At 37.9% G+C, this 23,698-nt stretch overlaps 1 protein-coding gene across 6 annotated transcripts in view; it reads right to left on the bottom strand.

The window, feature by feature from the left end:
• The window catches only part of PCNX1 (pecanex 1), a 189,021-nt gene that overhangs the window by 139,462 nt on the left and 25,861 nt on the right, over positions 1–23,698 (bottom strand). For all 6 annotated transcript variants that reach the window (XM_015097153.3, XM_027971972.2, XM_027971971.2 and 3 more), the window contains exons 2-5: positions 20,017–20,225; positions 7,923–8,028; positions 1,569–1,614; positions 663–752 (exon numbers count right to left, since the gene is read on the bottom strand). In XM_015097153.3, coding sequence (XP_014952639.3) covers positions 663–752; positions 1,569–1,614; positions 7,923–8,028; positions 20,017–20,225 — 451 coding nt within the window. The remainder of the gene's footprint in view (positions 1–662; positions 753–1,568; positions 1,615–7,922; positions 8,029–20,016; positions 20,226–23,698) is intronic.

Genomic DNA, 23,698 nt, shown 5'->3' with positions numbered 1-23,698 from the left:
TGATTATATAACCTGGGATAATCTCAACTGGAAATGGGTATGGCATATCCATCCTTTCATGTCTGAAAATTAAAAATCAAACTCAGAAATGTGGCAGTTCTTAAAAAAAAAAAAAAAGAACTCTATAAAATCCAAAGTACTCATTTACAATGAAATTGAATAAGGAGAAAAAAAAAATCACTTAAAACCAAAATTTACATTACAAATCTGCTATAAGAAGACACCATGTTGGAGGCAGACAGTTTCTCAGTAAGTCCAACAGCAAGTAATTTCTCTGTCCAACATATGCAGCAGTTGGCATTTAGAGGTCACACTGAATGGAAAAGAACAGCTTTACACACTGGGTTATCAGTGAGCTAAGCAAGATGCTCTGACCAACTAAAGGAAGAGCAGATTCTTATCTCCCATCTCATATTCATTCTATGGCATATGCTCACCAAGTTTCTCTGTTTACCTGGCAGAACATGTGAAGCCGAATTCCAAAAGCTATGAGTACCTATCACACTGTGTTACTGCTATGCTAGCGAATCATTTTATTTCCACGTTTCTAAAAAGCCACACTAAATTATTACAAACTTCTGCCAAAATATGAGCAGCACATGGCAGAAACTCACCCTGGTCATCACAGTACATGATGCTGCCATGAAGTCAATTGTTCTTACCTTGTTCTTCACTTCCCTCCTTACAAAGACTAGAGCTCTGGCCCAGACTTAAGCTGATATCATCAGAAGTCTTAGCGGTGTCTGTATCTCCTACAAAGTTAAGAGAAACCCAAGAAGACATTATATTAAAAGTAAAAGCTGTGCAGGTGGCATAACAAAGAAGGACATAAGAGAGTATAGTAGATATTTATTAACTAAAGCAGTTTTTGTATCAGGAGTTACAATAAAAGAAGATGCATTAAACTGACAGGAAGCATCACGGACTGTCAGATCACATATGCTACAGACCAAATATGGAAAGGCCTCATAATACTAGCTAATACAACTATTTCTTTCAAAAGAAGTTTTAAAAATGAAACACAAATTATGTAATAACTTGAAACAATTTAAAAGTCCCTCCCAGGAAAAAGTAGAAAGTTATAAAGTTACAGGGCAAAATAATAATTAATTTATTTGACATAGATGTGTTGAATAAATGAGATATATATGATGTATTGGGGAAAAATTTTTTTTAGTGTCTTATTTGGGCCTAATTTAACAGTTTCACATTAAATTCGTTTTCTATGAACCCCACTAAAACCCATGAAAGCATTTTCCCTCAAGGCAAAGAAGCAAAGAAGTTTCTTAAAGATCAAAACGTACAATTCATACAGTATAATCCAAGTAGTTAAAATACTGTTATGAAATTTGGATGATTAAAAAAAGTGAAAGTCACTTGGTCCTGTTGAAAAGGGACCACAATTTAAAACCAGCAATCTTTAATACAAGATATATAATTTTATCCACAAAATAATTTCAAGAATGATTTTTCATTACACGTAAATACACGATACAATTAATTATCTTTACTACGACCAAAAAAGAAATGGAAAGTCAGAGGTAATGTTCAGGGAAGACCACACCCACCTTTAATAGTTGCTGCTGTTCCCAGACGAGAGGAGCCAGATCCAATCTGCAAACATGACATGAAGTAAACACAATGCTAGCTGCGCCATCAGCACAGGCTAGCAAGACTATCAAAGGAGGTGATATCATCAGAACAAGCTACCAGTCACTCTCACCAAAAGGCCATGACATATCAGAGCCACACTGCTGCAGCGCGTGCGGCACACCCAGCACACACAAGCAGGACGCTGAATCCTGCGCGTGCTCAGGGCTGATGGAGCCCCCGGGGGGACAGCCTCCAATCCCAGACAATCTGTGTCAAACAGTCGTTATCAGTTTCACATTGCATCATGACGTGTTCCAGTTATAAACAAAGCAAAACTAGGTGTCAAGTTTACCTGAAATAAATGTAGACTTATCAGGGGTTATAAAGGGAAAGTTTGGAGGATAAAACATAGTAACAAAGAGCAACCTAAATCTTCCTGTCAAATTGTTAGTGCATCAGTATGTACTTTCCCAAGTTTCAGGCAGAAAGTTCTTTGTAGGCTGCTACAAAGCATTTTTTAAAAATAGTAATAAAAAAAACAACTAAGGCATTTAAGAAAAAGGAATTTTTAGCACAAACTCTACAAACAGAACACTATTATAAATCTGTGGGGTTTTTAGGGCTTATACTCAAGATGGTATACAATGTCCCTAAAATTTTATAACCATCATGTATTATACTATTATAACAATCATATAAACAAATACCACAAATTTCATGAACACATTAAGGAAACCAAATATAACAACATGACAGTTACTAAATCAACAAGTCTGAGTAGTTCTTGTTATAATCTGTTTTCAAGGGATTTGAGAAGAGAACAGTCAAGCAAATTTAGTATCTTTATACTAAAACCAAGAAAATACCTGCATTTTGCCAAATCTTTCCCTTCAACTGATTCAACTGAACAGAAGTATATAATGAGAAATTTGGTAAAAGTGTAGCTAATGATGACTTTAAAGGGGCATGAGGGACTTTCTTGGTCTGGATGGCAATTAAATGGATGTACACTTTATGTAAAAATGTACTGAGCTATACACTTAATATGCATACACTACACATATGAAAGCTATGTCAGTGAAAACCAGCAAAAATAACCATATGTATATAGGTTAAAACTTCTAATAAGCAGTATAGACCAAAAAAATGAGCTTTGCAATATTTCTGAACAGTTTATTAAGTTTGATTCTCCTGCTTTTTCCTGCTATCTGCTTTCAATTAGCCACAAAAAGCACTGCAATAGACAGGGAGAAAAAGGCCCCAAAAGCATTTTAGTGCAAAAAGAGTTTCATTCTAAACATACCTGCTAAATAAATAAGTTAAAAAACCAACAAGTTATTTTTCTACTAGAATAATAAACACATAACTTTCTACACAGAAGCTTACAAACAAGTAAGCAAACCAGAAAGTACCATTTCGTGGCATCCTTCTAAGAATTTAAACTTTAAAAAAAGAAAAGGTTTTTGAACATGCATAGAGTAGTCATTTGCTCACAACCTCAAAGTGTTTCCTTTTTCTCTCCTTAACAAGCCTCTCATTTTGTTCAAATGTTGGACATATGCCTTTTGATTTATGAAGAGAGGACCCAGACTCTATTCTAGGTGTGTGCCCTCATTCTGGTCAATGAATGTACAGGAGAGTCTATTGGAAGGCTCTGGGGAAAGACCTCCCTGTGTCTGAGACGATGATGACCAAGGACAACTCTGCCCCAGACTGTCACCTGCTTCTTCACTTTTCAACAGGATCATAATTGAAGCTGCTGTCTGTGCTCATTCTGCGACTCTGAGAGAAAACCAAAAGGCCTGGGGAAATTCCAACCCAGAGCCCTAATAATGTTTAGCTGCTGAACAAATGCTACACAACCAGCTCCAAATGTAGGTGACAAACTCCTATTTCTTTAAGTCACTTAATTAGTTGAGTTCTATTACTTGGTGACAAAAGCAATCTTAACAGATACAATGTATGGTTATATTTTTATCCTTCATGCTTTTCTGAACTGTTTCAAGCTTATCCCTGCAAATATAATGGGGTGGTTACTGTTCACATGTGAAACAGTAATTGACTGAAAATATAAACCACAGTACATACAAATAAAATGCAGTTTTCAAGATGTTCACTGCAGGAAACACTTAATAGTATTAACATTCATGATATAGTCAGTGAAGAGAGTCAAGTGCCAAAGAGCAAGCATGCTACAATCTCTGTTTAAAAACTTTTTTTTTATTATGACATTATAGATGATTTTATTTTCTTCTTGCAGCTTTCCTTCATCTGCTAACTTTCTAAAAATAAACACATTTAGAAAAGGAAAAAATTAATAAAAAAATGGTATCTGCACACACTTAGCAGTGAAGTTTTCCTTAATCGATCTGCACAAACTAAAATGCTCCAGTGTTTCTTCTCTTTGAGAAGGACCAAAGGAAAATCCAGGTACAATTATGAACATCAGAAAACAAAAATTACTTCTAACTAAAGGCAATCAGGCAAGGCCACCTCCTCCATGAAAGCTTGCCATCTATCTCTCTAGCTGGAAACATTTATTTTCTCCTCGGAAATCATTAGCCCCTTTTCTGTACCATTTCTATGACAACTATTACTTTGCACCTTTTACTTATATTTCCTTGGTAATATATCATAACTTCAGTTACTTATAGATATCTACTATGAAACTGAAATGGCAACCCACTCCAATATTGTTTCCTGGAAAAGCCCATGACAGAAGAGCCTGGTGGGCTACCGTTCATGTGGTCGCAAAGAGTTGGACACGACTGAGCATGCATGAAATTGCAAACCCTTCGAGGGTAAGAGGTGGAGAGGGTGAGACCCACTCCACATCCCAGATAAGCAAAATGCCTTAAATACCATCAGGCACTAAAACATCTTAAGGAAGGTAAGTGACAGAAAGAGAGGAGTATAAGCGACAGTTTAAAAAATGGGGGGGTGGGGGTGGGGAAATGGAGAATAGAAGATGGAAAGGAGACGGGCAGCAGTGGCATGAAGGAAAGAACGGTGCCAGTGACTATGATAGTGCCCCAGTGTTCAAGGAGCTCACGATCTAGTACTGAAGACATTTATAAACCACTATGACTACGTGCAGTGAGAGCTATATAATAAAACATGTACAAGAAACACGGTATCTTTGTATTGATAATCTCTCTACCAATATACAAAAAGTCCAACTTACTTCCTCATTTCAGCTTTCCTAAAGGATAACAATAATTACATCAATAATTTCTTTTGTTATAAACAGTATAAAACTAAAACACCAAAATCCAAGTAGCACAATAGCTTCTGACATCTGCCCTTTTTAATACAAGAGTTAATATTTTAAGGAAAACCAAATCAGTCAGATGTGCTATGCATTTAGGTGCAGACATGAGTCAAATATATTCAAGATGGGACTCCCTCCCTAAAACAAGTAGGGCTGAGACAGGATAGGGGCAGGACACAAGCTTTGAAAGAATGACACAGCCCAAGGAAATGACATAAAATGATTAGAAGCAACTAGGTCCAAAATAGCCTACTTCTCTTAGACCTTGGGCCTTAGTACACACTCATCGAAATACATCAGCAAGGAAAGAAGGAGAGGGTGAAAAGGATGGGGAGATTGGGATGACACCTATTTACTATACAACAAATAGCTAGTGAGCACCCTTTCATGAATCACAGCCTTGGCAGAGGGACTTGCATAACTCAGTGAAGCTACCGAGTCATGCTGCTGTGCAGGGCCGCCCAAGATGGATGGGTCATGTTGAAGAGTTCAGACAAAAGTGATCCACTGGAGGAAATGGCAAAGCACTCCAGTATTCTCGCCTTGAGAATCCCATAAACACTATGATAAGGCAAAAAGATATGACACCAGAAGCTGAGCCCCCCTAGATCGGAAGGTGTCCAATATGCTAATGGAGAAGAGTGGGGAGGCAATCACTAATATAGCTCCAGAAAGAATGAAGCAGCTGGGCCAAAGTGGAAACGATGCTCAGATGTGGATGTGTCTGTAAAAGTAAAGTCCAGTGCTGTAAAGAACCATATGCATAGGAATCTGGAATGTTAAATCCATGAATCAAGGCAGACTGGATGTAGCCAAGCAGGAGATGGCAAGAGTGAACATCAACATCTTAGGAATCAGTGAACTAAAATGGATGGGAATGGGTGAATATAATTCAGTTACATTATATTTACTACTGTGGGCAAGAATCCCTAAGAAATGAAGTAGCCCTCGCTCAACAGGAGTCTGAAATGCCGAACTTGGGTGCAATCTCAAAAATAAGAGAATGATTTCAGTTCATTTCCAAGGCAAATCATTCAACATCACAGTAATTCAAGTCTATACCCCAACCACTAATGTCAAAGAAGCTGAAATTGACTGCTTCTATGAAGATCTATAAGACCTTCTAGAACTAACATCAAAAAAGGATGTCCTTTTCATCACAGGTGATTGGAATGCAAAAGTAGGAAATCAAGAGAAACCTGGAATAAGGCAAGTTTGGCCATGAAGTATAAAATGAAGCAGGACAAAGGTTAACAGGAGTTTTTTCCAGTAATCATGTACAGATGTGAGAGTTGGAGTATAAAGAAGGCTGAGCACTGAAGAACTGATGCTTTTGAATTGTGGTGCTGGATAAGACTCTTGAGATTCCTTTGGACAGCAAGATCAAACCAGTCAATTCTAAATAAAATCAACCCTGAATATTCATTGGAAGGACTGATGCTGAAGCTCCAATACTTTGGCCACTTGTTGCAAAGACTGGACTCATTGAAAAACACCCTGATGCTGGGAGATTGAAGGCAAAAGGAGAAGGGGACGGCAGAGGATGAGATTAGACAGCATCACTGACTCAAGGAACATGAACTTGAGCAAGCTCAAAGAGATAATGGAAGACAGAGGAGCCTAGCGTGCTGCAGTCCATGGGGTCACAAAGAGTCAGACACAACTTAGTGACTGAAAAACAACAGTGGGAACCTGCTGTATCGCACACGGAGCTCAGCTCAGTGCTCTGTGATGACATACAGGGGTAGGATGAGTTGAGGGGGGGAAAGTCCAAGTAGAAGGGGATATATGTATATATATAGCTGATACACTTTGTTTTACAGCAGAAACTAACACAATAATGTAAAGCTATTATACTTCAATTAAAAAAAAAAAAACACATCAGCAAGCTAAATGACACACCCACAGGTGCCATGACAGGTTCAAGGCTGATCATAAGGGTCAAAAAGTAGGCAGTGGCCCAGTTCCTGGAAATTCCCACCCATTCCCCAAAATGGCTGGAATACTCCTCCCACTCATTAGCCTATGAACCTGGGACTTCCCAGGTGGCTCAGAAGGCGAAGCATCTGCCTACAATGAGGGAGACCTGGGTTCGATCCCTGGGTTGGGAAGATCCCCTGGAGAAGGAAATGGCAACCCACTCCAGTACTCTTGCCTGGAAAATCCCATGGATGGAGGAGCCTGGTAGGCTATAGTCCATGGGGTCGCAGAGTCAGACATGACTGAGTGACTTCACTATCACTATAGGGTTAAGTGATAGGAAACTACTTAACCCTACAAAGCCTGACAACACCATACCCTGGGCTTCTCTTACCTTCTGAGTTGGTCCACACTCTATCTGTGCAGTGTGTTTCCTGCCTGAATAACCCTTCTTTCGCTTTACTAAGACACCTCTTGAATTCTTTCCTGTGTGAAGCCACGAACCCACACTTGGCAACTGTCCCAGGGACTTGGATGTGACATGGGATGTGACCATCCTCTCGTGCCCCACTCTCTTTCCTGCAACAGGGCAAGTCTAATGGACACAAGGCCAAGAGTATAGTTACCAAAGGTGGTTAGCCACTGCTGTCCTTTTGTCAGCGCTACCAAAAAATAAAAAGTAAAAGGTGTGGCTGTTCAAAAGTTTGTTGCAAAATCATAGGCTTACTCCCCAGGGTAATCTGCCAATATTTTGTCAGTATGAAGAAAGTGCAGGTTTAATTAAGAATATAAAAAGTGCAGCCATATTTAAGAACTAAGCCATTTCATTCCACAAAGAGACTGAGATGTTGCCAATACAGACACTGTGAAGGCAAATAAGTACAAGTTCCTAAGGGCATTCACAACTATTTTGATCAAAACTACCCCGGGCAATGAGCATGTGGTATGTGCTCGGCAACAAAGTACTTAATTAATGTGAAAATTCTGTGTAATAGTAATAAACAATGATCAGTAAACAAATCAAAAAATTATCAGCAAGATAAACCCAAACATCAACTGACTGTAACAGACAAGAGAACACCTGAGACCACCATCCGGAGGAAAGAAAAAAGCAAAACAGAATAGCACAGGTTCCTACCTGGTTGCTTGGATCCAGGCCAGCATAAGAATTTCTTGAACTACAACCAACTGGGGGTGTGGCCTCTCGAATGAACTCAGCCATTTCAATTCCCCCACCAGGATCACTGTGGGGTGGGGGGGGAGAAAAAGAGAGTAATTGTTCTTATTCTGACACCAATTGTTTTCTTTTAGTTTGTTTACTAAGTTATACTTTTTTCTGTAAAACTAAGAGGTTCAAGTATTTAATACAGCAAATAGAAAAAAATTATTCTTCCTCTGTAAGTCCAATAATTTGAATTATTTTATAACCACGTCACTATTCCAAAATATTTAAAACTCTCTCCCAATTTCTCTACATCCACTCAGTATTAGAACCTGGCCTTGATTATAATTGTTGCTACTGCTAAGTCACTTCAGTCGTGTCCGACTCTGTGCGACCCCATAGACGGCAGCCCACCAGGCTCCCCCGTCCCTGGGATTCTCCAGGCAAGAACACTGGAGTGGGTTGTCATTTCCTTCTCCAATGCATGAAAGTGAAAAGTGAAAGTGAGGTCGCTCAGCCGTGTCCGACTCTTAGCGACCCCATGGACTGCAGCCCACCAGGCTCCTCCATCCCTGGGATTTTCCAGGCAAGAGTACTGGGGTGGGGTGCCATGGCCTCCTCCCGACTATAATTGCACCAGACTAAATATAACACGCACTTTATGATATACAAGGACTTCCCTGGTGGCTCAGACAGTAAAGCGTCTGTCTACAATGCGGGAGACCCGGGTTGGGAAGATCCCCTGAAGAAGGAAATGACAATCCACTCCAGTACTATTGCCTGGAAAATCCCATGGACAGAGGAGCCTGGTAGGCTACAGTCTATGGGGTCACAAAGAGTCAGACACGACTGAGCGACTTCACTTTCACTTTATGATATATGCCATAAAACCACTGTAGCAAAGAGATGATTTGCCTTTTGTTTCCCAACGGCAAAGAGAAATTGGTCAGAAGGTAATGAGATCTTACACAACCTGTTCTCTCCAAGAGTACAGTCTAAGCTGCCTAACACAATAAAGAACATGCGTAAGAACGATGATCCTGGTCAAGCTATTTGTATCTGTACTTCTAAAATTAACAGAATTTCACTGGGACACTAACTTGTTTTACAGAATTGGAAACTTAAGATTTTAGATTTGTATGTGCTGAATTAGAAGGCACAAGTTTAAAAAACTGAAATGATGCTACGTAGTAAAACAGGCATTGCTGCTGCTGCTAAGTCGCTTTAGTCGTGTCTGACTCTGTGCAACCCCAGAGACAGCAGCCCACTAGGCTCATCTGTCCCTGGGATTCTCCAGTCAAGAACACTGGAGTGGGTTGCCATTTCCTTCTCCAATGCATGAAAGTGAAAAGTGAAAGTGAAGTCGCTCAGTCGTGTCCGACTCTCCACAACCCCATGGACTGCAGCCTAGCAGGCTCCTCCATCCATGGGATTTTCCAGGCAAGCGTACTGGAGTGGGGTGCCATCGCCTTCTCCGAAAAACAGGCATTAGAAAGACATCAGAGAAAAGCACTAAGTTCAAATAACTGAGAAGTCCACTTAAAATACTTAAAGATAATGGCATCCCAAAATAAGGAAACAAGATAAGACAAATTTCAAAGCATTTAAGACCATTTTATAATAAGGTTCCTCTAGAACACACTTTTAGAATAATTCAGGCCTAATTATTATCGTAATTATCATAATCTTATCTTTTGCCCCAAGTTTTTTATTCACTCTACCTGATATCCAGTCTATGAATTTTTTAGCTATCATTACCAAGGATAAAAGCTCTAATGCTGAACATTATTGTGGCCATAGGTTATTTTACCATTTGGCATCTAATTCAACCTCCTTGTTAACAAAAAGAAAAAGCAATCCCAAATTCTTCTGGTGAATCACTTCAACCCAGGCTCTCATATGGCTGGGGTAATGCTGACCCCACTCTCAGGGTTAAAGGGAAGCTCTACTGGCCAAAGTCAGTCAGCATATCCCAATCTCTCGGTCTAAACAATTAGTAGTTCCAGAATAAGCACATGACCCAACTCAGGTCAGAAGCGGTTTACTATTGAGAGAAGAAACTTCTTTGTATCTGCTTGTCTTAAATGCTGAGAAGAGTCACGGAGCTGCTGTAGCCATTTTACAACCGTAAGGGGAGAACCTGTCTGAGGAACCAACTAAAAGAAAAGCACAGCCTCATAAAGGGAACCAGTCATGAAGTTACTTGAAATTCTGCACACTGCCACATCTGATGACATCCCTTAGACAGAAACTTTTCACTACTGTGAGCCATAAATTACCTTAACCCTGTTTAGGTGGGATATTCCATCAACTCTAATCAAAAGATACAGGCAAATAGAACCTGCTTACAAGTACACCTTCCATTTACGCATTTATCACTAAAGCTGTTTGAGTTCTAGTGTGTTTTTTTTAATTAATGGTCTAATAATCATCGTGTCCCTGTTTGCTTACGGGGTCCCTAAGTCTAGGCCACTGACCTCAGTTGGCTAATTAATGTCCAACAATGGAAATCAGCTTTCTAACTTGTTGTTATTCACTCAGTAGTGTCCGACTCTTTCCGACCCCATAGACTATAACCTGCCCAGCTCCTCTGTCCATGGGATTCCCCAGGCAAGAATACTGGAGTGGGTTGCCATTTCCTTCCCCAGGGGATCTTCCCAACCCAGGGATTGAACCTGCGTCTTCTGAATTGCAGGCAGATTCTTTACTGTCTGAGTTACCCATCTATAAAAACAAGATATAATGGAACTCAGATATGAATATGAAGGCAGACTCTGTGTACAAATGTCCATGTGTGAGAAAACTGGAATATGTTCAAGTGTGCTGGACATCTGGTGTTAAGTCACACAGGCTATCTAGGCCAGAATGAGAAATACTTTTCTAATTTGGCAAAATCTTAAGTGAGTATATACAAGCAGTTATCACCCACTGAGCGAGTGATGAGTGATAATCAGCAATATTACTGCTAACTCCACTGGAAAGCATCCTCTAATTCAGACTGCAAAGAATCAGAAGATGGTAAGCACGGTGAAAACCAAGGAACAAAATGTTCGATACCACGGAAAGGACAGACAGCTCTCATCTTCCCTAGTACCTATGCAACAGCTATAATGATACGTAATTCACATATCATACAATTCATCCACTGAAACTGTGCAATTTGATGATTTTTAATATATTCACAAAGTGAATGTGGTGAGGCATCCACCCCACAGTCAATTTTAAAACATCTTTATCATCTCAAAAGCAAAACCCATTTAGCTATTAGCCCACCTCCCTCCTCCCATCAGCCCTCAGCAACCACTAATCTTCTGTAACTGGCTTCTTTTACTTAGCACAATGTTTTCAAAGTTCATACATGTTGTAGTATGTATCAGTGCTTTATATCTTTCTTTGGCCAAATATTCCATCGTAAAGATAGAACACATTTTGTTTATTCAATCATCAGTTGATGAATAATCTTTCTTAGTTTTACATATCACTTCTGAGAGCAAGTTCAAATGATTACAATCAGAACATAAAATTAATAACAAAGCAAAATTTACTAAATATTTAATATATTCTAGTCACAGGGCACATGTTTTATTTGCATTTTCTCATGAAACATTCCCCTAAAATTTATGCTATAAACACTATCATCCTCATTACACAGATAAAAAAACTGAAAGGTGTAAAAACTTCCCTAAGTTCTCAGAGGAATATACAACATAAGCCAAGTCAATGGTATATGGAATTCAGGTGGGAAGGGAGGACACAAATAATACTTACTCAGCACTTTACAGTGGATTATCATATCTGTTCTTTCTGCTTTTTTCCCTTACGCATGAGAATGTAGGTACTCATAATCAGTAAGGACTGATATAAGATTTGAACACCAGGTCTAAGTCTAAAGGCCACAGTCTAAGATATTAATAATGCCTTTTAACAAATAGGCACTGAAGTTCTCTTTCCAGTTCAAAATCAAAAATAAACTCCATTATCTACAGAAGGTTTCTTAACATCAGCACGATTGACGTTTCAGGCCACGTAGTCTCAGCTGCTGGGAACCGTCTTGTGCATTGTCAGGATGGTTAGCAGCATCCCTGACTTCTATGCACCAGATGCTGGTGGTATTTCTCCCCGTAATGACCAAAAGCGTCTCCAAATATTGCCAAGTATCTCCTGTGGTGGAGGGTCATCTCCAGTGGAGAAAAAATAATCTAGATCTAATGCTCAATGATCAACACTGAGTGGAAGGAGGTACTTAGGGAGAAAAAAAGATGAAAGAAAAAACAAATAGTGCTTTTTATAGAAAAAACTAAATCCTCCTGCAAACTTGCTGTACCTTTCTCTTCCTTACAAATTAAGCAGCACAACTTTTAGTCAGTTAACAGTGTTCTAATATATAAATTGACTGAGTAAGAATTTTCTTTACTAGCAAGGCTTGCAGATTTTCGGCAATGGTGATTTCAGCATGTACCTGGAAAGTAAGTAGTTTACAATTCCCACAGAAGCAAAGTGGTCTACTGCAGTAAGTGGTAGACCGAACCGACCAAATTCAGGAAATCGCTACCTTTACGACTTAATTTCCTCATCTGTTTAAAAAAAAAAAAAAAAACAGGTACAGGGGAAAGAGGAAAGTAGACAGGGTCTAATCTGAATTATAAAGAAGATGTCACAAATAAATTTGTTGATAACTAATATCATTAACAGCTCAAGCTTTAACTAGAACTTCACAGTACTACCTCAGTAAATCTAATCAAGACCACAAGGATGTTCATAAAAGCATGAATAGACAAAAACAAAGTCCCTAAACAGAATAAATCTTCAGAAAATTTAGCCTAAAACTCACCTGTGCATATTTTAAATGGTTCCTTAATTTACAATATTGCAAGCATCACTGCACAAGAAACAGAAAAGATATGTTCTGCCTTCACATATTCACATTCTAAAATTCAACGTGCTCATTTCCTCTCCTGAAACGTTAGAAAGGTAATACATACATAAATGATGTTGACTCTTTCTTTAAGATCAGGATTTAAGATCATTATTTCTGAGCTGCCATACCACGGCCAATGGCAACCAGAAGCAGCAGCAGTCTTTCCTACTGCAATTGTTCATCCATGCAACAAACTGACAGCTCTAATGTACCAAGCACAGTGAGAGGCTCTGAAAATAAGTGCATTTGTGTTCCTATTCATTTCTGTTCCTCAGAACAGAGATTTCTAAGTGGGAGAGTGAGGGAAAGGAGATGTCAAAAGCAAATTCTGCAAAAAAGATCTTATTTAACGGTAATGCTTCAAGATACTTTCTTTAAGATTAAAGAAAGACAAAGATGTACACCAATACTATTTTAATTTAACCATGTGTTAGAAGTTATAGTCAATGAAAAGTTAAACAAGAAGAATAAGTCATAGAAAGGAAGAAATAAAACTGTCATCATTCGCAGCAAATCAAAAAATAACCTATAAAATTTTACCATTAAAAGGGAGTTTAATAAGGTTGCTGGAAACAAAGTAAACTACTACATTTAAACAAAAAGTAATTAGAAAAAGTTGATAGAATTTAATAAAAGCTATGAAAGCCTTTTAATGGAGAAATGATAAATCTTTACTGAGAGACATTAAAGAAGACTAAATAAATGGAAAGATACAATATTGTAAGGATATCGAATCTCAGCAGAGGAATCTACATATCCAATGTAATGCTAATAAAAACTCTAAGTCCTTGTAGACTTTGCCTAGCAGACTCTACAGTTTGTATCAAAGATCAAGAGTAGCAAAGCCACTCTTGAAAAAAAACAAGGTACAAGGTTTGCCCCACTAGTTATCAACAGTCTTGTTACAAAGCTATAGCAATTATGACTGTGTAGTAACTACATAGGCATAAACTATATTAACAGAACAGAATAGAGCCCAGAAACATACCCACCATATGTGAAAACAATTTATGATAAACTGAGTCCCACAGGTCAAAAAGGAAAAGACAGTCTTATAACAAATACTGATTAAGCCAGTTATATATAAAGAAAAACAAACCCTAAAATCCATACCTGACAACAGAACATAATAATTTCCAGTACAACTGAAATGTGAAAACAAAAAAACATGGAATTTTAAAAAGACAATCTCTGAGAGTATTTTTTGATATCTGGGTAGAAAATCATTTCTTAAATAAGATACAACAACATTAATTACCAAAAAAAAATCAATAAACTATAAATTAAAGAAATGTGTGATAATCATAAGAAATCTTAGGAAAAGCAAAATGACAAGCTATAAACTGGAAAAAGACATCTGTAGTGTATATAATCAACAAAGGGGTAATATAATGAATATATATTTTTTAATTTTATTTATTTTTAATTGAAGGATAATTGCTTTACAATATTGTATTGGTTTCTGCCATACATCAACGTGAATCAGCCATAGGTATACATAAGTCCCCTCTCTCTTGAACTCCTTCTTCTTAACAAAAAAAGGAGACCCCAAAGAAAAATGAAACAAGAAATAAACAGGCACTGGAAAGAACAGAAAGCTTAAATGGATCATATATGTGAGGTAAGACGGTCTGTCTCACTAGTAATCAGAAAGGTTAACTATTGATAGAAGTCAAAATAAGACACATCTAACACTCAGCTGTTAAAATGGAAAACTAGTAAAACTTACAAAAACAACAACAAAATCAAATACTGAGGATATGAAACAATAAGGACTTTCACACATAAACTGGTATTATTGTTTTGGTAAACAGCTTGGAATTACCTAATAAAACTGAATGTGAAAATGCCCTGTGAACCAGCTTACGAATATTAGATATACACATGTGGCCAAAGAAACATATGATAATGTGTTATCTGAGCAAGAAACCTAGAAACAATCTGAATGACTATCAACAGGAAAACGGATAAGCTGTAGTCTACTCCAACAGTAGTAGACTATACAAGAGCAAACACAAATAACAGCCGGAAGCATCAACATACGTAAGTCTACAAAATATGAAATTCTGCACAAAAAAAGCCCTTCACAGAGAAATACAAATAGTATGACTCTCTTTAGGATATCTTAGGCAGACAAAATTAAGTAATAATAGGTTTAGGACTATCCGAAAGGAGATCAGTCTTGGGTGTTCACTGGAAGGACTGATGCTGAAGCTGAAACTCCAATACTTTGGCAACCTCATGCAAAGAGTTGACTCATTGGAAAAGACCCTGATGCTGGGAGGGATTGGGGGCAGGAGGAGAAGGGGACGACAGAGGATGAGATAGCTGGATGGCATCACCGACTCGATGGACATGAGTTTGGGTAAACTCTGGGAGTTGGTGATGGACAGGGAGGCCTGGTGTGCTGCCATTCATTGGGTCACAAAGAGTCAGACACGACTGAGCGACTGAACTGAACTGACAAAGACTGTATAACAGTAAACCAATGGAATTATTAATAAAATATTTAAAAATAAAGATCACTCCTGAAAAGAAAAGGGTAGAATGAAATGAGAAAGACTTGAATTTGTATAATGTCCTATTACTTAAGCTGTGTGGTGGTTAAGTATTCACTTGGTTATTATTCTCACATATACTTGATATACTGTTTGAAATATATATTTAACAATAAATCTTTTTGAAAACTAAGAGAAAATAGAAAAGATAAGTAAAATAAGCATTAAGAATATATACAATTATCCAGAATTAATCATATACAACTTATACAGAACTAATAAGAGCTAGCAATTACTACATTGTTCCATGTATCAGAAATAGTTCTAAGTGCTTTGCATATATGACCTCATTTAGTCTCATAATCCTAAAAGATGATACTGTGAAAGTGCTGTACTCAATGTCAGTAACTTTGGAAAACTCAGCAGTGGCCACAGGACTGGAAAAGGTCAGTTTTCATTCCAATCCCAAAGAAAGGCAATACCAAAGAATGCTCAAACTACTGTACAATTGCACTCATCTCACACGTTAGTAAAGTAATGCTCAAAATTCTCCAAGCCAGGCTTCAGCAATATGTGAACCGTGAACTTCCAGATGTTCAAGCTGGTAGAAAAGGCAGAGGAACCCGAGATCAAATCGCCAATGTCCGCTGGATCATTGAAAAGCAAGAGAATTCCAGAAAAACATCTATTTCTGCTTTGACTATATCAAAGCCTTTGACTGTGTGGATCACAATAAACTGTGGAATTCTGAAAGAGATGGGAATACCATACCACCTGACCTGACTCTTGAGAAACCTGTATGCAGGTCAGGAAGCAACAATTATAAATGGACATCGAACAACAGACTGGTTCCAAATAGGAAAAGGAATACGTCAAGGCTGGATACTGTCACCCTGCTTATTTAACTTCTATGCAGAGTACATCATGAGAAACGCTGGGCTGGAGGAAGCACAAGCTGGAATCAAGATTGCCGGGAGAAATATCAAGAACCTCAGATGAACAGATGACACGACCCTTGTGGCAGAAAGTGAAGATTGATGAAAAGTGAAAGAGGAGAGTGAAAAAGTTGGCTTAAAGCTCAACATTCAGAAAACAAAGATCATGGCATCTGGTCCCATCACTTCATGGCAAATAGATGGGTAACAGTGGAAACAGCAGCTGACTTTATTTTCTTGGGCTCCAAAATCACTGCAGATGGTGACTGCAGCCATGAAATTAAAAGATGCTTACTCCTTGGAACGAAAGTTATGACCAACCTAGATAGCATATTAAAAAGTAGAGACATTACTTTGTCAACAAAGGTCCATCTAGTCAAGGCTATGGTTTTTCCAGTAGTCATGTATGGATGTAAGAGTTGGATGGTGAAGAAAGCTGAGTGCCGAAGAATTGATGCTTTTGAACTGTGGTGTTGAAGAAGATTCTTCAGAGGCCCTCGGACTGCAAGGAGATCCAACCGGTCCATCCGAAAGGAGATCAGTCCTGGTGTTCATTGGAAGGACTGATGTTGAAGCTGAAACTCCAGTACTTTGGCCACCTCATGCGAAGGGCTGACTCATTTGAAAAGGCCCTGATGCTGGGAAAGATTGAAGGCAGGAGGAGAAGGGAATGACCACTGACTCAATGGACATGAATTTGGGTAAACTCCAGGAGTTGGTGATGGACAGGAAAGCCTGGCGTGCTGTGGTTCACAGGGTTGCAATGAGTCAGACACGACTGAGGGACTGAACTGAACTGAATCCTAGAGATAGTACTATTATTTGTCTCATCATCCAGATGAGGAAGCCAAGGCATAAAAGCTTAACTCCCCCAAGGTCATACTATCAGGAACTGATCAAGCCCCTGGCAGATTAAGTGCAGAATCTACATTCTCTTTGCTTACCCACTAAATGGGGGTATGCATTTCATAACAGAAATAGAATAGACTTAAGAACTATGTAGAATCCACTAAAAGATTTATGCACATATACCATATACATATACAAGGGAGTCCCTTGGACAGCAAGGAGAACAAACCAGTCAATTCTAAAGGAAATCAGTCCTGAAAATTCATTGGAAAGACTGATGCTGAAGCTAAGCTCCAATATTTTGGTCACATGATGTGAACAGCCGACTCACTGGAAAAATCTGATGCTGGGAAAGATTAAAGGCAAAAGGAGAAGAGGGCATTAGAGGATGAGATGGCTGGATGGCATCACTGATGCAGTGGACATGAACTTGGGCAAACTCTGGGAGATGGTGAGAGACAGGGAGGCCTGGCGTGCTGCAGCCCATCAAAGAGCCAGACAAGACGAAGTGACTGTACAACGACCACACAAAGTCTCTGAGTGAGGCTTTCTATTTTAAAAGCTGAGTTCCCTCCAAATTTAATACAATTATCATCAAAATTCTACTGAGATTTTCTGGAGGATGAGCAGACAAGGGAACATCTCACAAAAAACTAAGCATACACATGAGAATAACTAAGATAATACTAAAATAGTGACGAGTGATTCACACTGCTAAGTATTAAGCATGTTAGAAAGCCAGTGTATTCTAAGCAAAGGGAGAGATCAACGGGGCAGAAAACAGAGCCCAGAAATGGACATAATGATGTATTATTCATTCAATGTTGTTGGTCCTAACAAATCTGAAAAAAAAGTTAGAAATGTTCTTCAGATTGACTACAAGTAAAAAATAAAAGATAAAATGGTAAAAACACTGAAAGTACACACACATGAAAATTTACATAATTTGGGGAAAGAAAAATCTTACAAAACTTGATATCAAAGACAGAACTAATAAACTTGCATAGAACAGAACAGATCATAAAAAAATTAATTGTGGCATATAAATACATAAATAAAATGCCATAAAGTAAGGAAAAGTATTTGACATAAAAGATGAGTTGATATCCTTCATAAGTATCTTCTCCAAACCAACAGTAAAAAATTAACCACTGATAGGAAAACATACAACTCGCAAAATAACAAATTTAAATGGAACAACATAAGGAAAATGCCTCCATTTCACTAGTAATCTGAAAACTGAAAAAATTAAACAATGAGATATTTACCAGCTTGTGAAAATACTGAATAATCAGTGCTGCCAAAAGCGGGAAAAAAAAAAAAAAAAAAAAAGACCCTCCAACTGCTGATCACAATAATTAAAAGGTAAAACTCTTTGAACTTTGGCAATATATATTAAAAAATGGGGTATAGTTTTTTGAGTAATTCTACTTCTGCTAAATCATGATAAAAAACATTTTAGTCATTTAAAATTTAAACATCACAGTGGTCTAATACTTAAATTTAAATTAGAAATAACTTAAATAACTAAAAACAAGATAGCTAAATTAAGCTATTATATACCCACAAAATGGAATATTGTGCAGTCATTAACAATACTATCACGGGGGGGGGGGGGGAAATACTATCACAGAAAAAAAATGTTTTCACTAATTTGGAATATTTCCTGAGTACCTATTAGTGCAAGACACTGTTCAAGAACCTAGGAATAAAATAGTTTGTAAGAAAAACAAGGCACTGCCTTCAAGAAACTTATAAATGCAAACAAATGATTAAGTAAGATTACTTCAGATAGTGATTTATGCTATGAATAAAATTATCACAAGAGTAAAATATCTGTTCAATGATCATGTTAGGGATGAAGGAAAGTGTAACTGAAAAAGGACAAAGGCTTTAAGTGCACTGAAGATGGCACAGAAATATTGCCCTGCCTTAGAAGATGAATACCCCCTTTTTAATGGCATTATTTATATCTTGATATAATATATCATTCTGAGTGGAAACATGGCATAGTGGTTAAAAGGCATGGACTCCAGAGCCTGAATGCCTGGATTATTTGATCCTTTTCACCTTACTTTCCACATCTGTAAGTCAGGGATAATAACAGCATCCATCTCATAGAATTGCTCTGAGGGCTGCATGAGCTTAAAAATGTTGTATGCTCATAAAGCAACAATTGAAGAGTTACAATAGGGACACCTATTATTTCTAAGAAGTCACAACCTTTTGACTGTAACAACTAAATTCCTTGGTTGAGGCTGGGCTAACAGGGTAGAATGTGACTGAGAGCAGCAGGGAGAATATTTTAGCTGAGACAGGAAAAGAAAGCATCTAGGAGGGGGTTACCACTACACAGGAAATCAGTCATGCTAAGGTCGAGGGAAGGAATAGCTAAGTTTCTAAGGCGAAAATATAAAACTGAAAAAAAATTACAGTAAAGGGAAAACTGCAGATTATAAGTGTCAAGTAAAATATTATCACAGCTTAAGATGTATACACATTTTATATAAAAGTATATAAGTATATGTACATACATGTAACTACATATACGTATAAGTAAAAATGCTTTGATTTACGAAGTCATATTTTATTACTTCTTTACCTTGTTTGCCACTGGTTTTGGTCTTTGGTGTATTTAATTATTATACTATTCTGATTATTATCATTCAAACATGTTCATTAGTAAAGCCAAGGATACTGATTTATCTCCAGATAGTCACCTTTGCCGTTGTCTAATGTGACAATCATACCTGTCACTGTATTCACAGTGGTAAAACCAGGTGAACAGAACAGGCCTGACACAATAACCACATCACTGGACACAGGCGTCATGTGCACCCTTAAAAACTGAGTGGCATGGGTTTCCTTACCTTGGGCCATTGCTATCTTTTCTCCGTGTTGAACAGTTGCCTTGCTCAGTTTTGGCTCGCTGATCTGTGAACTCATTTGCGTTCCTATCTACAATCTCTCCAGCATCCAGGGCTCTGTGGAGTCGATAGTTGACCATCTTCAGAACAATGAAAACAGCAGCTATCACAGGACAATAAACTGCTACTATAATCATGGAAGAAGGAAGGGCCTTAAAGAGAAAGAAAAGACAGGCATTTTAAAATCTTTTATACTTTATTCAACTACAGAAATCTGTAGCTAAAATAACAGACACAAATTCTCACACAAAGCAACGACTGTGCTCCTAATATTAAACTGTAAAAGTGTAAGACAGCACTATCTATTAATACAGTAGCCACTCTCTCCCTATGGCTATCGAGTGCTCAAAATGTGGCTAGCCTGAATTGAAATGTGCACTAAGAATAAAATAACAATGGTTTCTGAAGATTTAGTATGGAGAAAAGGGTGCAAAATATCTCAGTCTTTATATTGATTACTTGTTGAAATACATTTAGATTATATTGGGTTAAATAAAATATATAATGCGGCTACTAGAAAATTTTAAATTAACTACGTGGCTCATGTTACATGCCCAGTGGACAGCACTGGTATAAATAAAGTTCATGCCAAAAAGCTTATAATCCAAATAGAGAGTTAATGTATCACATTACATAATATGTGAATAAGACAGGGTTGTACTCCAAATATAAATAATCCTTATGTGCTCCCTGTAACTTTTTTTTATGATATAAACACACTCATTTCCTTGTGCAGCAATGTAAAGACACTATGTCCACTATCTATGCTGAACCTCACTGTCTTTTAAAAAAATAAAAGCTGTTAATAGTTAACCTCATAGATTAACTATGAGAGAAATTGTAAAATTGGGGAAAAAAAATTTCAGGTCTGCCTTTCAAAACAAATAGTTAACTAGAAGGTCATATTTCTCAATATCTCCTTTAATCAGACATTTTTCCTGAGAGCGTTTAGCCATAAATTTGTAACTAGTAATACAACTACCAGTCATCTGAGGCCTTTCTTTGTTCCCCTATGGTAAGTCACAGTTCAATATCCAGCTATAAGAAAAAAACTGAATAGCAGTTTTGCTTCCAAGTTCAAAATACTAAATTCATTCAGATTATTCTTTTAAGTCCATGCTCTCTCCTTGTGTGGTTTGGGAACTTTGTTGCCAGTTACTAAGGTGCTTCTACTGAGCTACAACATAAACAATCATTAGTCTATTTGGAGACAAAAACTGAACTTAAATTTTTATTAGCTTTAGAGTTGTCTGCTCTGTCTTTGTACAATAGAAAAGGGAGTAAAAATAAAACAGCAAAAATAAATATGGCAAATGAAAACAAAAATTAGCAGAATTTCAAAGCAGTATGCCTGGGGATGGGGTGGTGAACCATAGGTACTAATCCTGTCCTAAACCATAAATTCTATCCATCAATAATATCTGAACCAACTTTCCTGAATACTTTTTGAGATAAAGAAAAACTAGACAGCAACAACAAGGGGACTGCCTTCCTTCCAGAGTCTACCCTCAAATCCATCAGTCCTATGGCCATTTCGCTGGGCACAAAGGGTCAACTAGGGGAAGAATTAAGAACCACAGTTCACAGAGCTACAGTGGGGCAGTCGATTGGCACCGGGATCTAGCTTTTCTACTGGTATACCTGAAGCTTGGAGATGCTACCTTTACTTAATCATCCTAATGGAAAATTTCTTTTGGCTTATTCACCAAAAAAAAAAAAAAAGGTAAGTGCATAAGCTAATTCCTACAAAGTACAGAATTCAGTTCCCTATCTGTACCACCTTTCACTTCAGGCAGACAGAGAATGCTGGGGGGAAAAGGAAGATGAAGGTCTTAGTAACCAAACATTTTCCATAAACTAGAAAATGACTATTAATTAGAAGTAAAGGATGAGGTTAGATCAGAAAGAAAAAGAATTTTATTTATTTATTTATTTATTTTTGGCCACACGGCCCAAGATCTCAGTTCCCAGACCAGAGACTGAACTCAAGCCATGGCAGGTGAAATGTGGAATCCTAACCACTGGATCTCCAGGAAAATCCCCAAAGGAATTATTTTATTTTTATTTCATCTTTTTAGTCTAAAGAGTATGTATTTCACTACGTAGGCACCTTTTGCACAAATAAGTGAGGCAGTCACTTCTGAACTTTAGGACAATCCCATTCATCAAGGCGCCCCATGGTAGGTAGGTATGGGGGGAGATGTTTATGAAAGTGTTAGAAGGAACTGGGAAGGAGAACCAGGAAGTAGTAAGATCTTAGCTGCTTAGTATTTTAAACACATCTATTTATATTGGCCTCCAGTAGGGTTTATCCCATTGCCTGTGGAGTCCCCAAAGGAATGTTTTTAACCTTTGGGAGGCTGCCCCCAAAGGACTCAGAAAGGCCCTCATATCACAACCACAGCTTGAGGAATTCAGCCCTCTTGCCACAGTCCCCTTCAGGGGGCTGAGGTTAAGGATTCCAGGTAAGTATTTCCTTTCAGAGGACAGGGCTGCAGAAGACAAGAAACTATTCCCATTGTCAAGATTCAGACATACATGCCCGAAGAAAAAAATCCAAAATATAATTTTCTATAGTTCCAACTACATAGTAAGTCAAACTGATTTCAGCAGGCCAACTGGGAACCTCTCACAAGCTCAGAATATATTTTCCCCAAGGCACTGGCTTACAAACAAACTACTGAAATGAGCCTACCCATATTCCTGTGCTTCCCTGGAAGCTCAGACGGCAAACAATCTGCCTACAATGCAGAAGGCCTGGGTTCGATTCCTAGATTGGGAAGATCCCCTGGAAAAGAGAACAGCAACCTACTCCAGTATTCTTGCCTGGAGAATCCCATGGACAGAGAAGGCTGGTGGGCTACAGACCGTGGGGTTGCAAAAAGTCAGACACAACTGAGTGACTAACACATACATACATACATATTTCTGCACGTTAGAATTTTATCTACATACTATTTTAATATGAATAGAACTATTAAAAATACTAGATTTTTTCTGTTCACACTTGCATTTTATATTTATGTCACTCTAAAACATGTACTTGTGTTTACATTTTTATCTACAGTAGAATGTGCTTAGGAAAGCAACATTAAAAAACACATATTAACAAGCTGGAAAGAGACCAAAGTAATATATACAGTACATACAAGCCACCATCAATATACAAGTGTTAGGAGTAAAGATAGGCAGCTTAAAACATATACGAAAAGACAGAGCACAAATTCGAAAAATAAGGGAGGGAATAAAAGTCCTAAGAAATAAACGTAAGGCTGTATACTGATGGACTAAAATTATCTTCCATATTTTATAGGAACTTTTCTATATTTTAAATTTTCCCAACAAGAAAAGAAAAAGCTTTTAGATGATCTGAATCTGTAAATTTTGGTGAAAGTCAATGTCTTTAGTTAAAACATTATATTTGAGTGCATGCTAAGTTGCTTCAGGCGTGTCCGACTCTTTGTCACCCCATGGACTGTAGCCCACCAGGCTCCTCTGTCCATGGGAATTCTCCAGGCAAGAATACTGAAGTGGGTTCCCATGCCCTCCTCCAGGGGATCTTCCCAACCCAGGGATGGAACCTGTTTCTCCTACTTCTCCTGCACTGACAGGTAGGTTCTTCACC

The sequence above is a fragment of the Ovis aries genome, chromosome 7 (genome assembly GCF_016772045.2).
Source record: "Ovis aries strain OAR_USU_Benz2616 breed Rambouillet chromosome 7, ARS-UI_Ramb_v3.0, whole genome shotgun sequence".
In the NCBI taxonomy this organism is placed as follows: domain Eukaryota; kingdom Metazoa; phylum Chordata; class Mammalia; order Artiodactyla; family Bovidae; genus Ovis; species Ovis aries.
The sequence above is the reverse complement of the archived record's forward strand: the minus strand, read 5'-3'. Positions and strand labels throughout refer to the sequence as shown.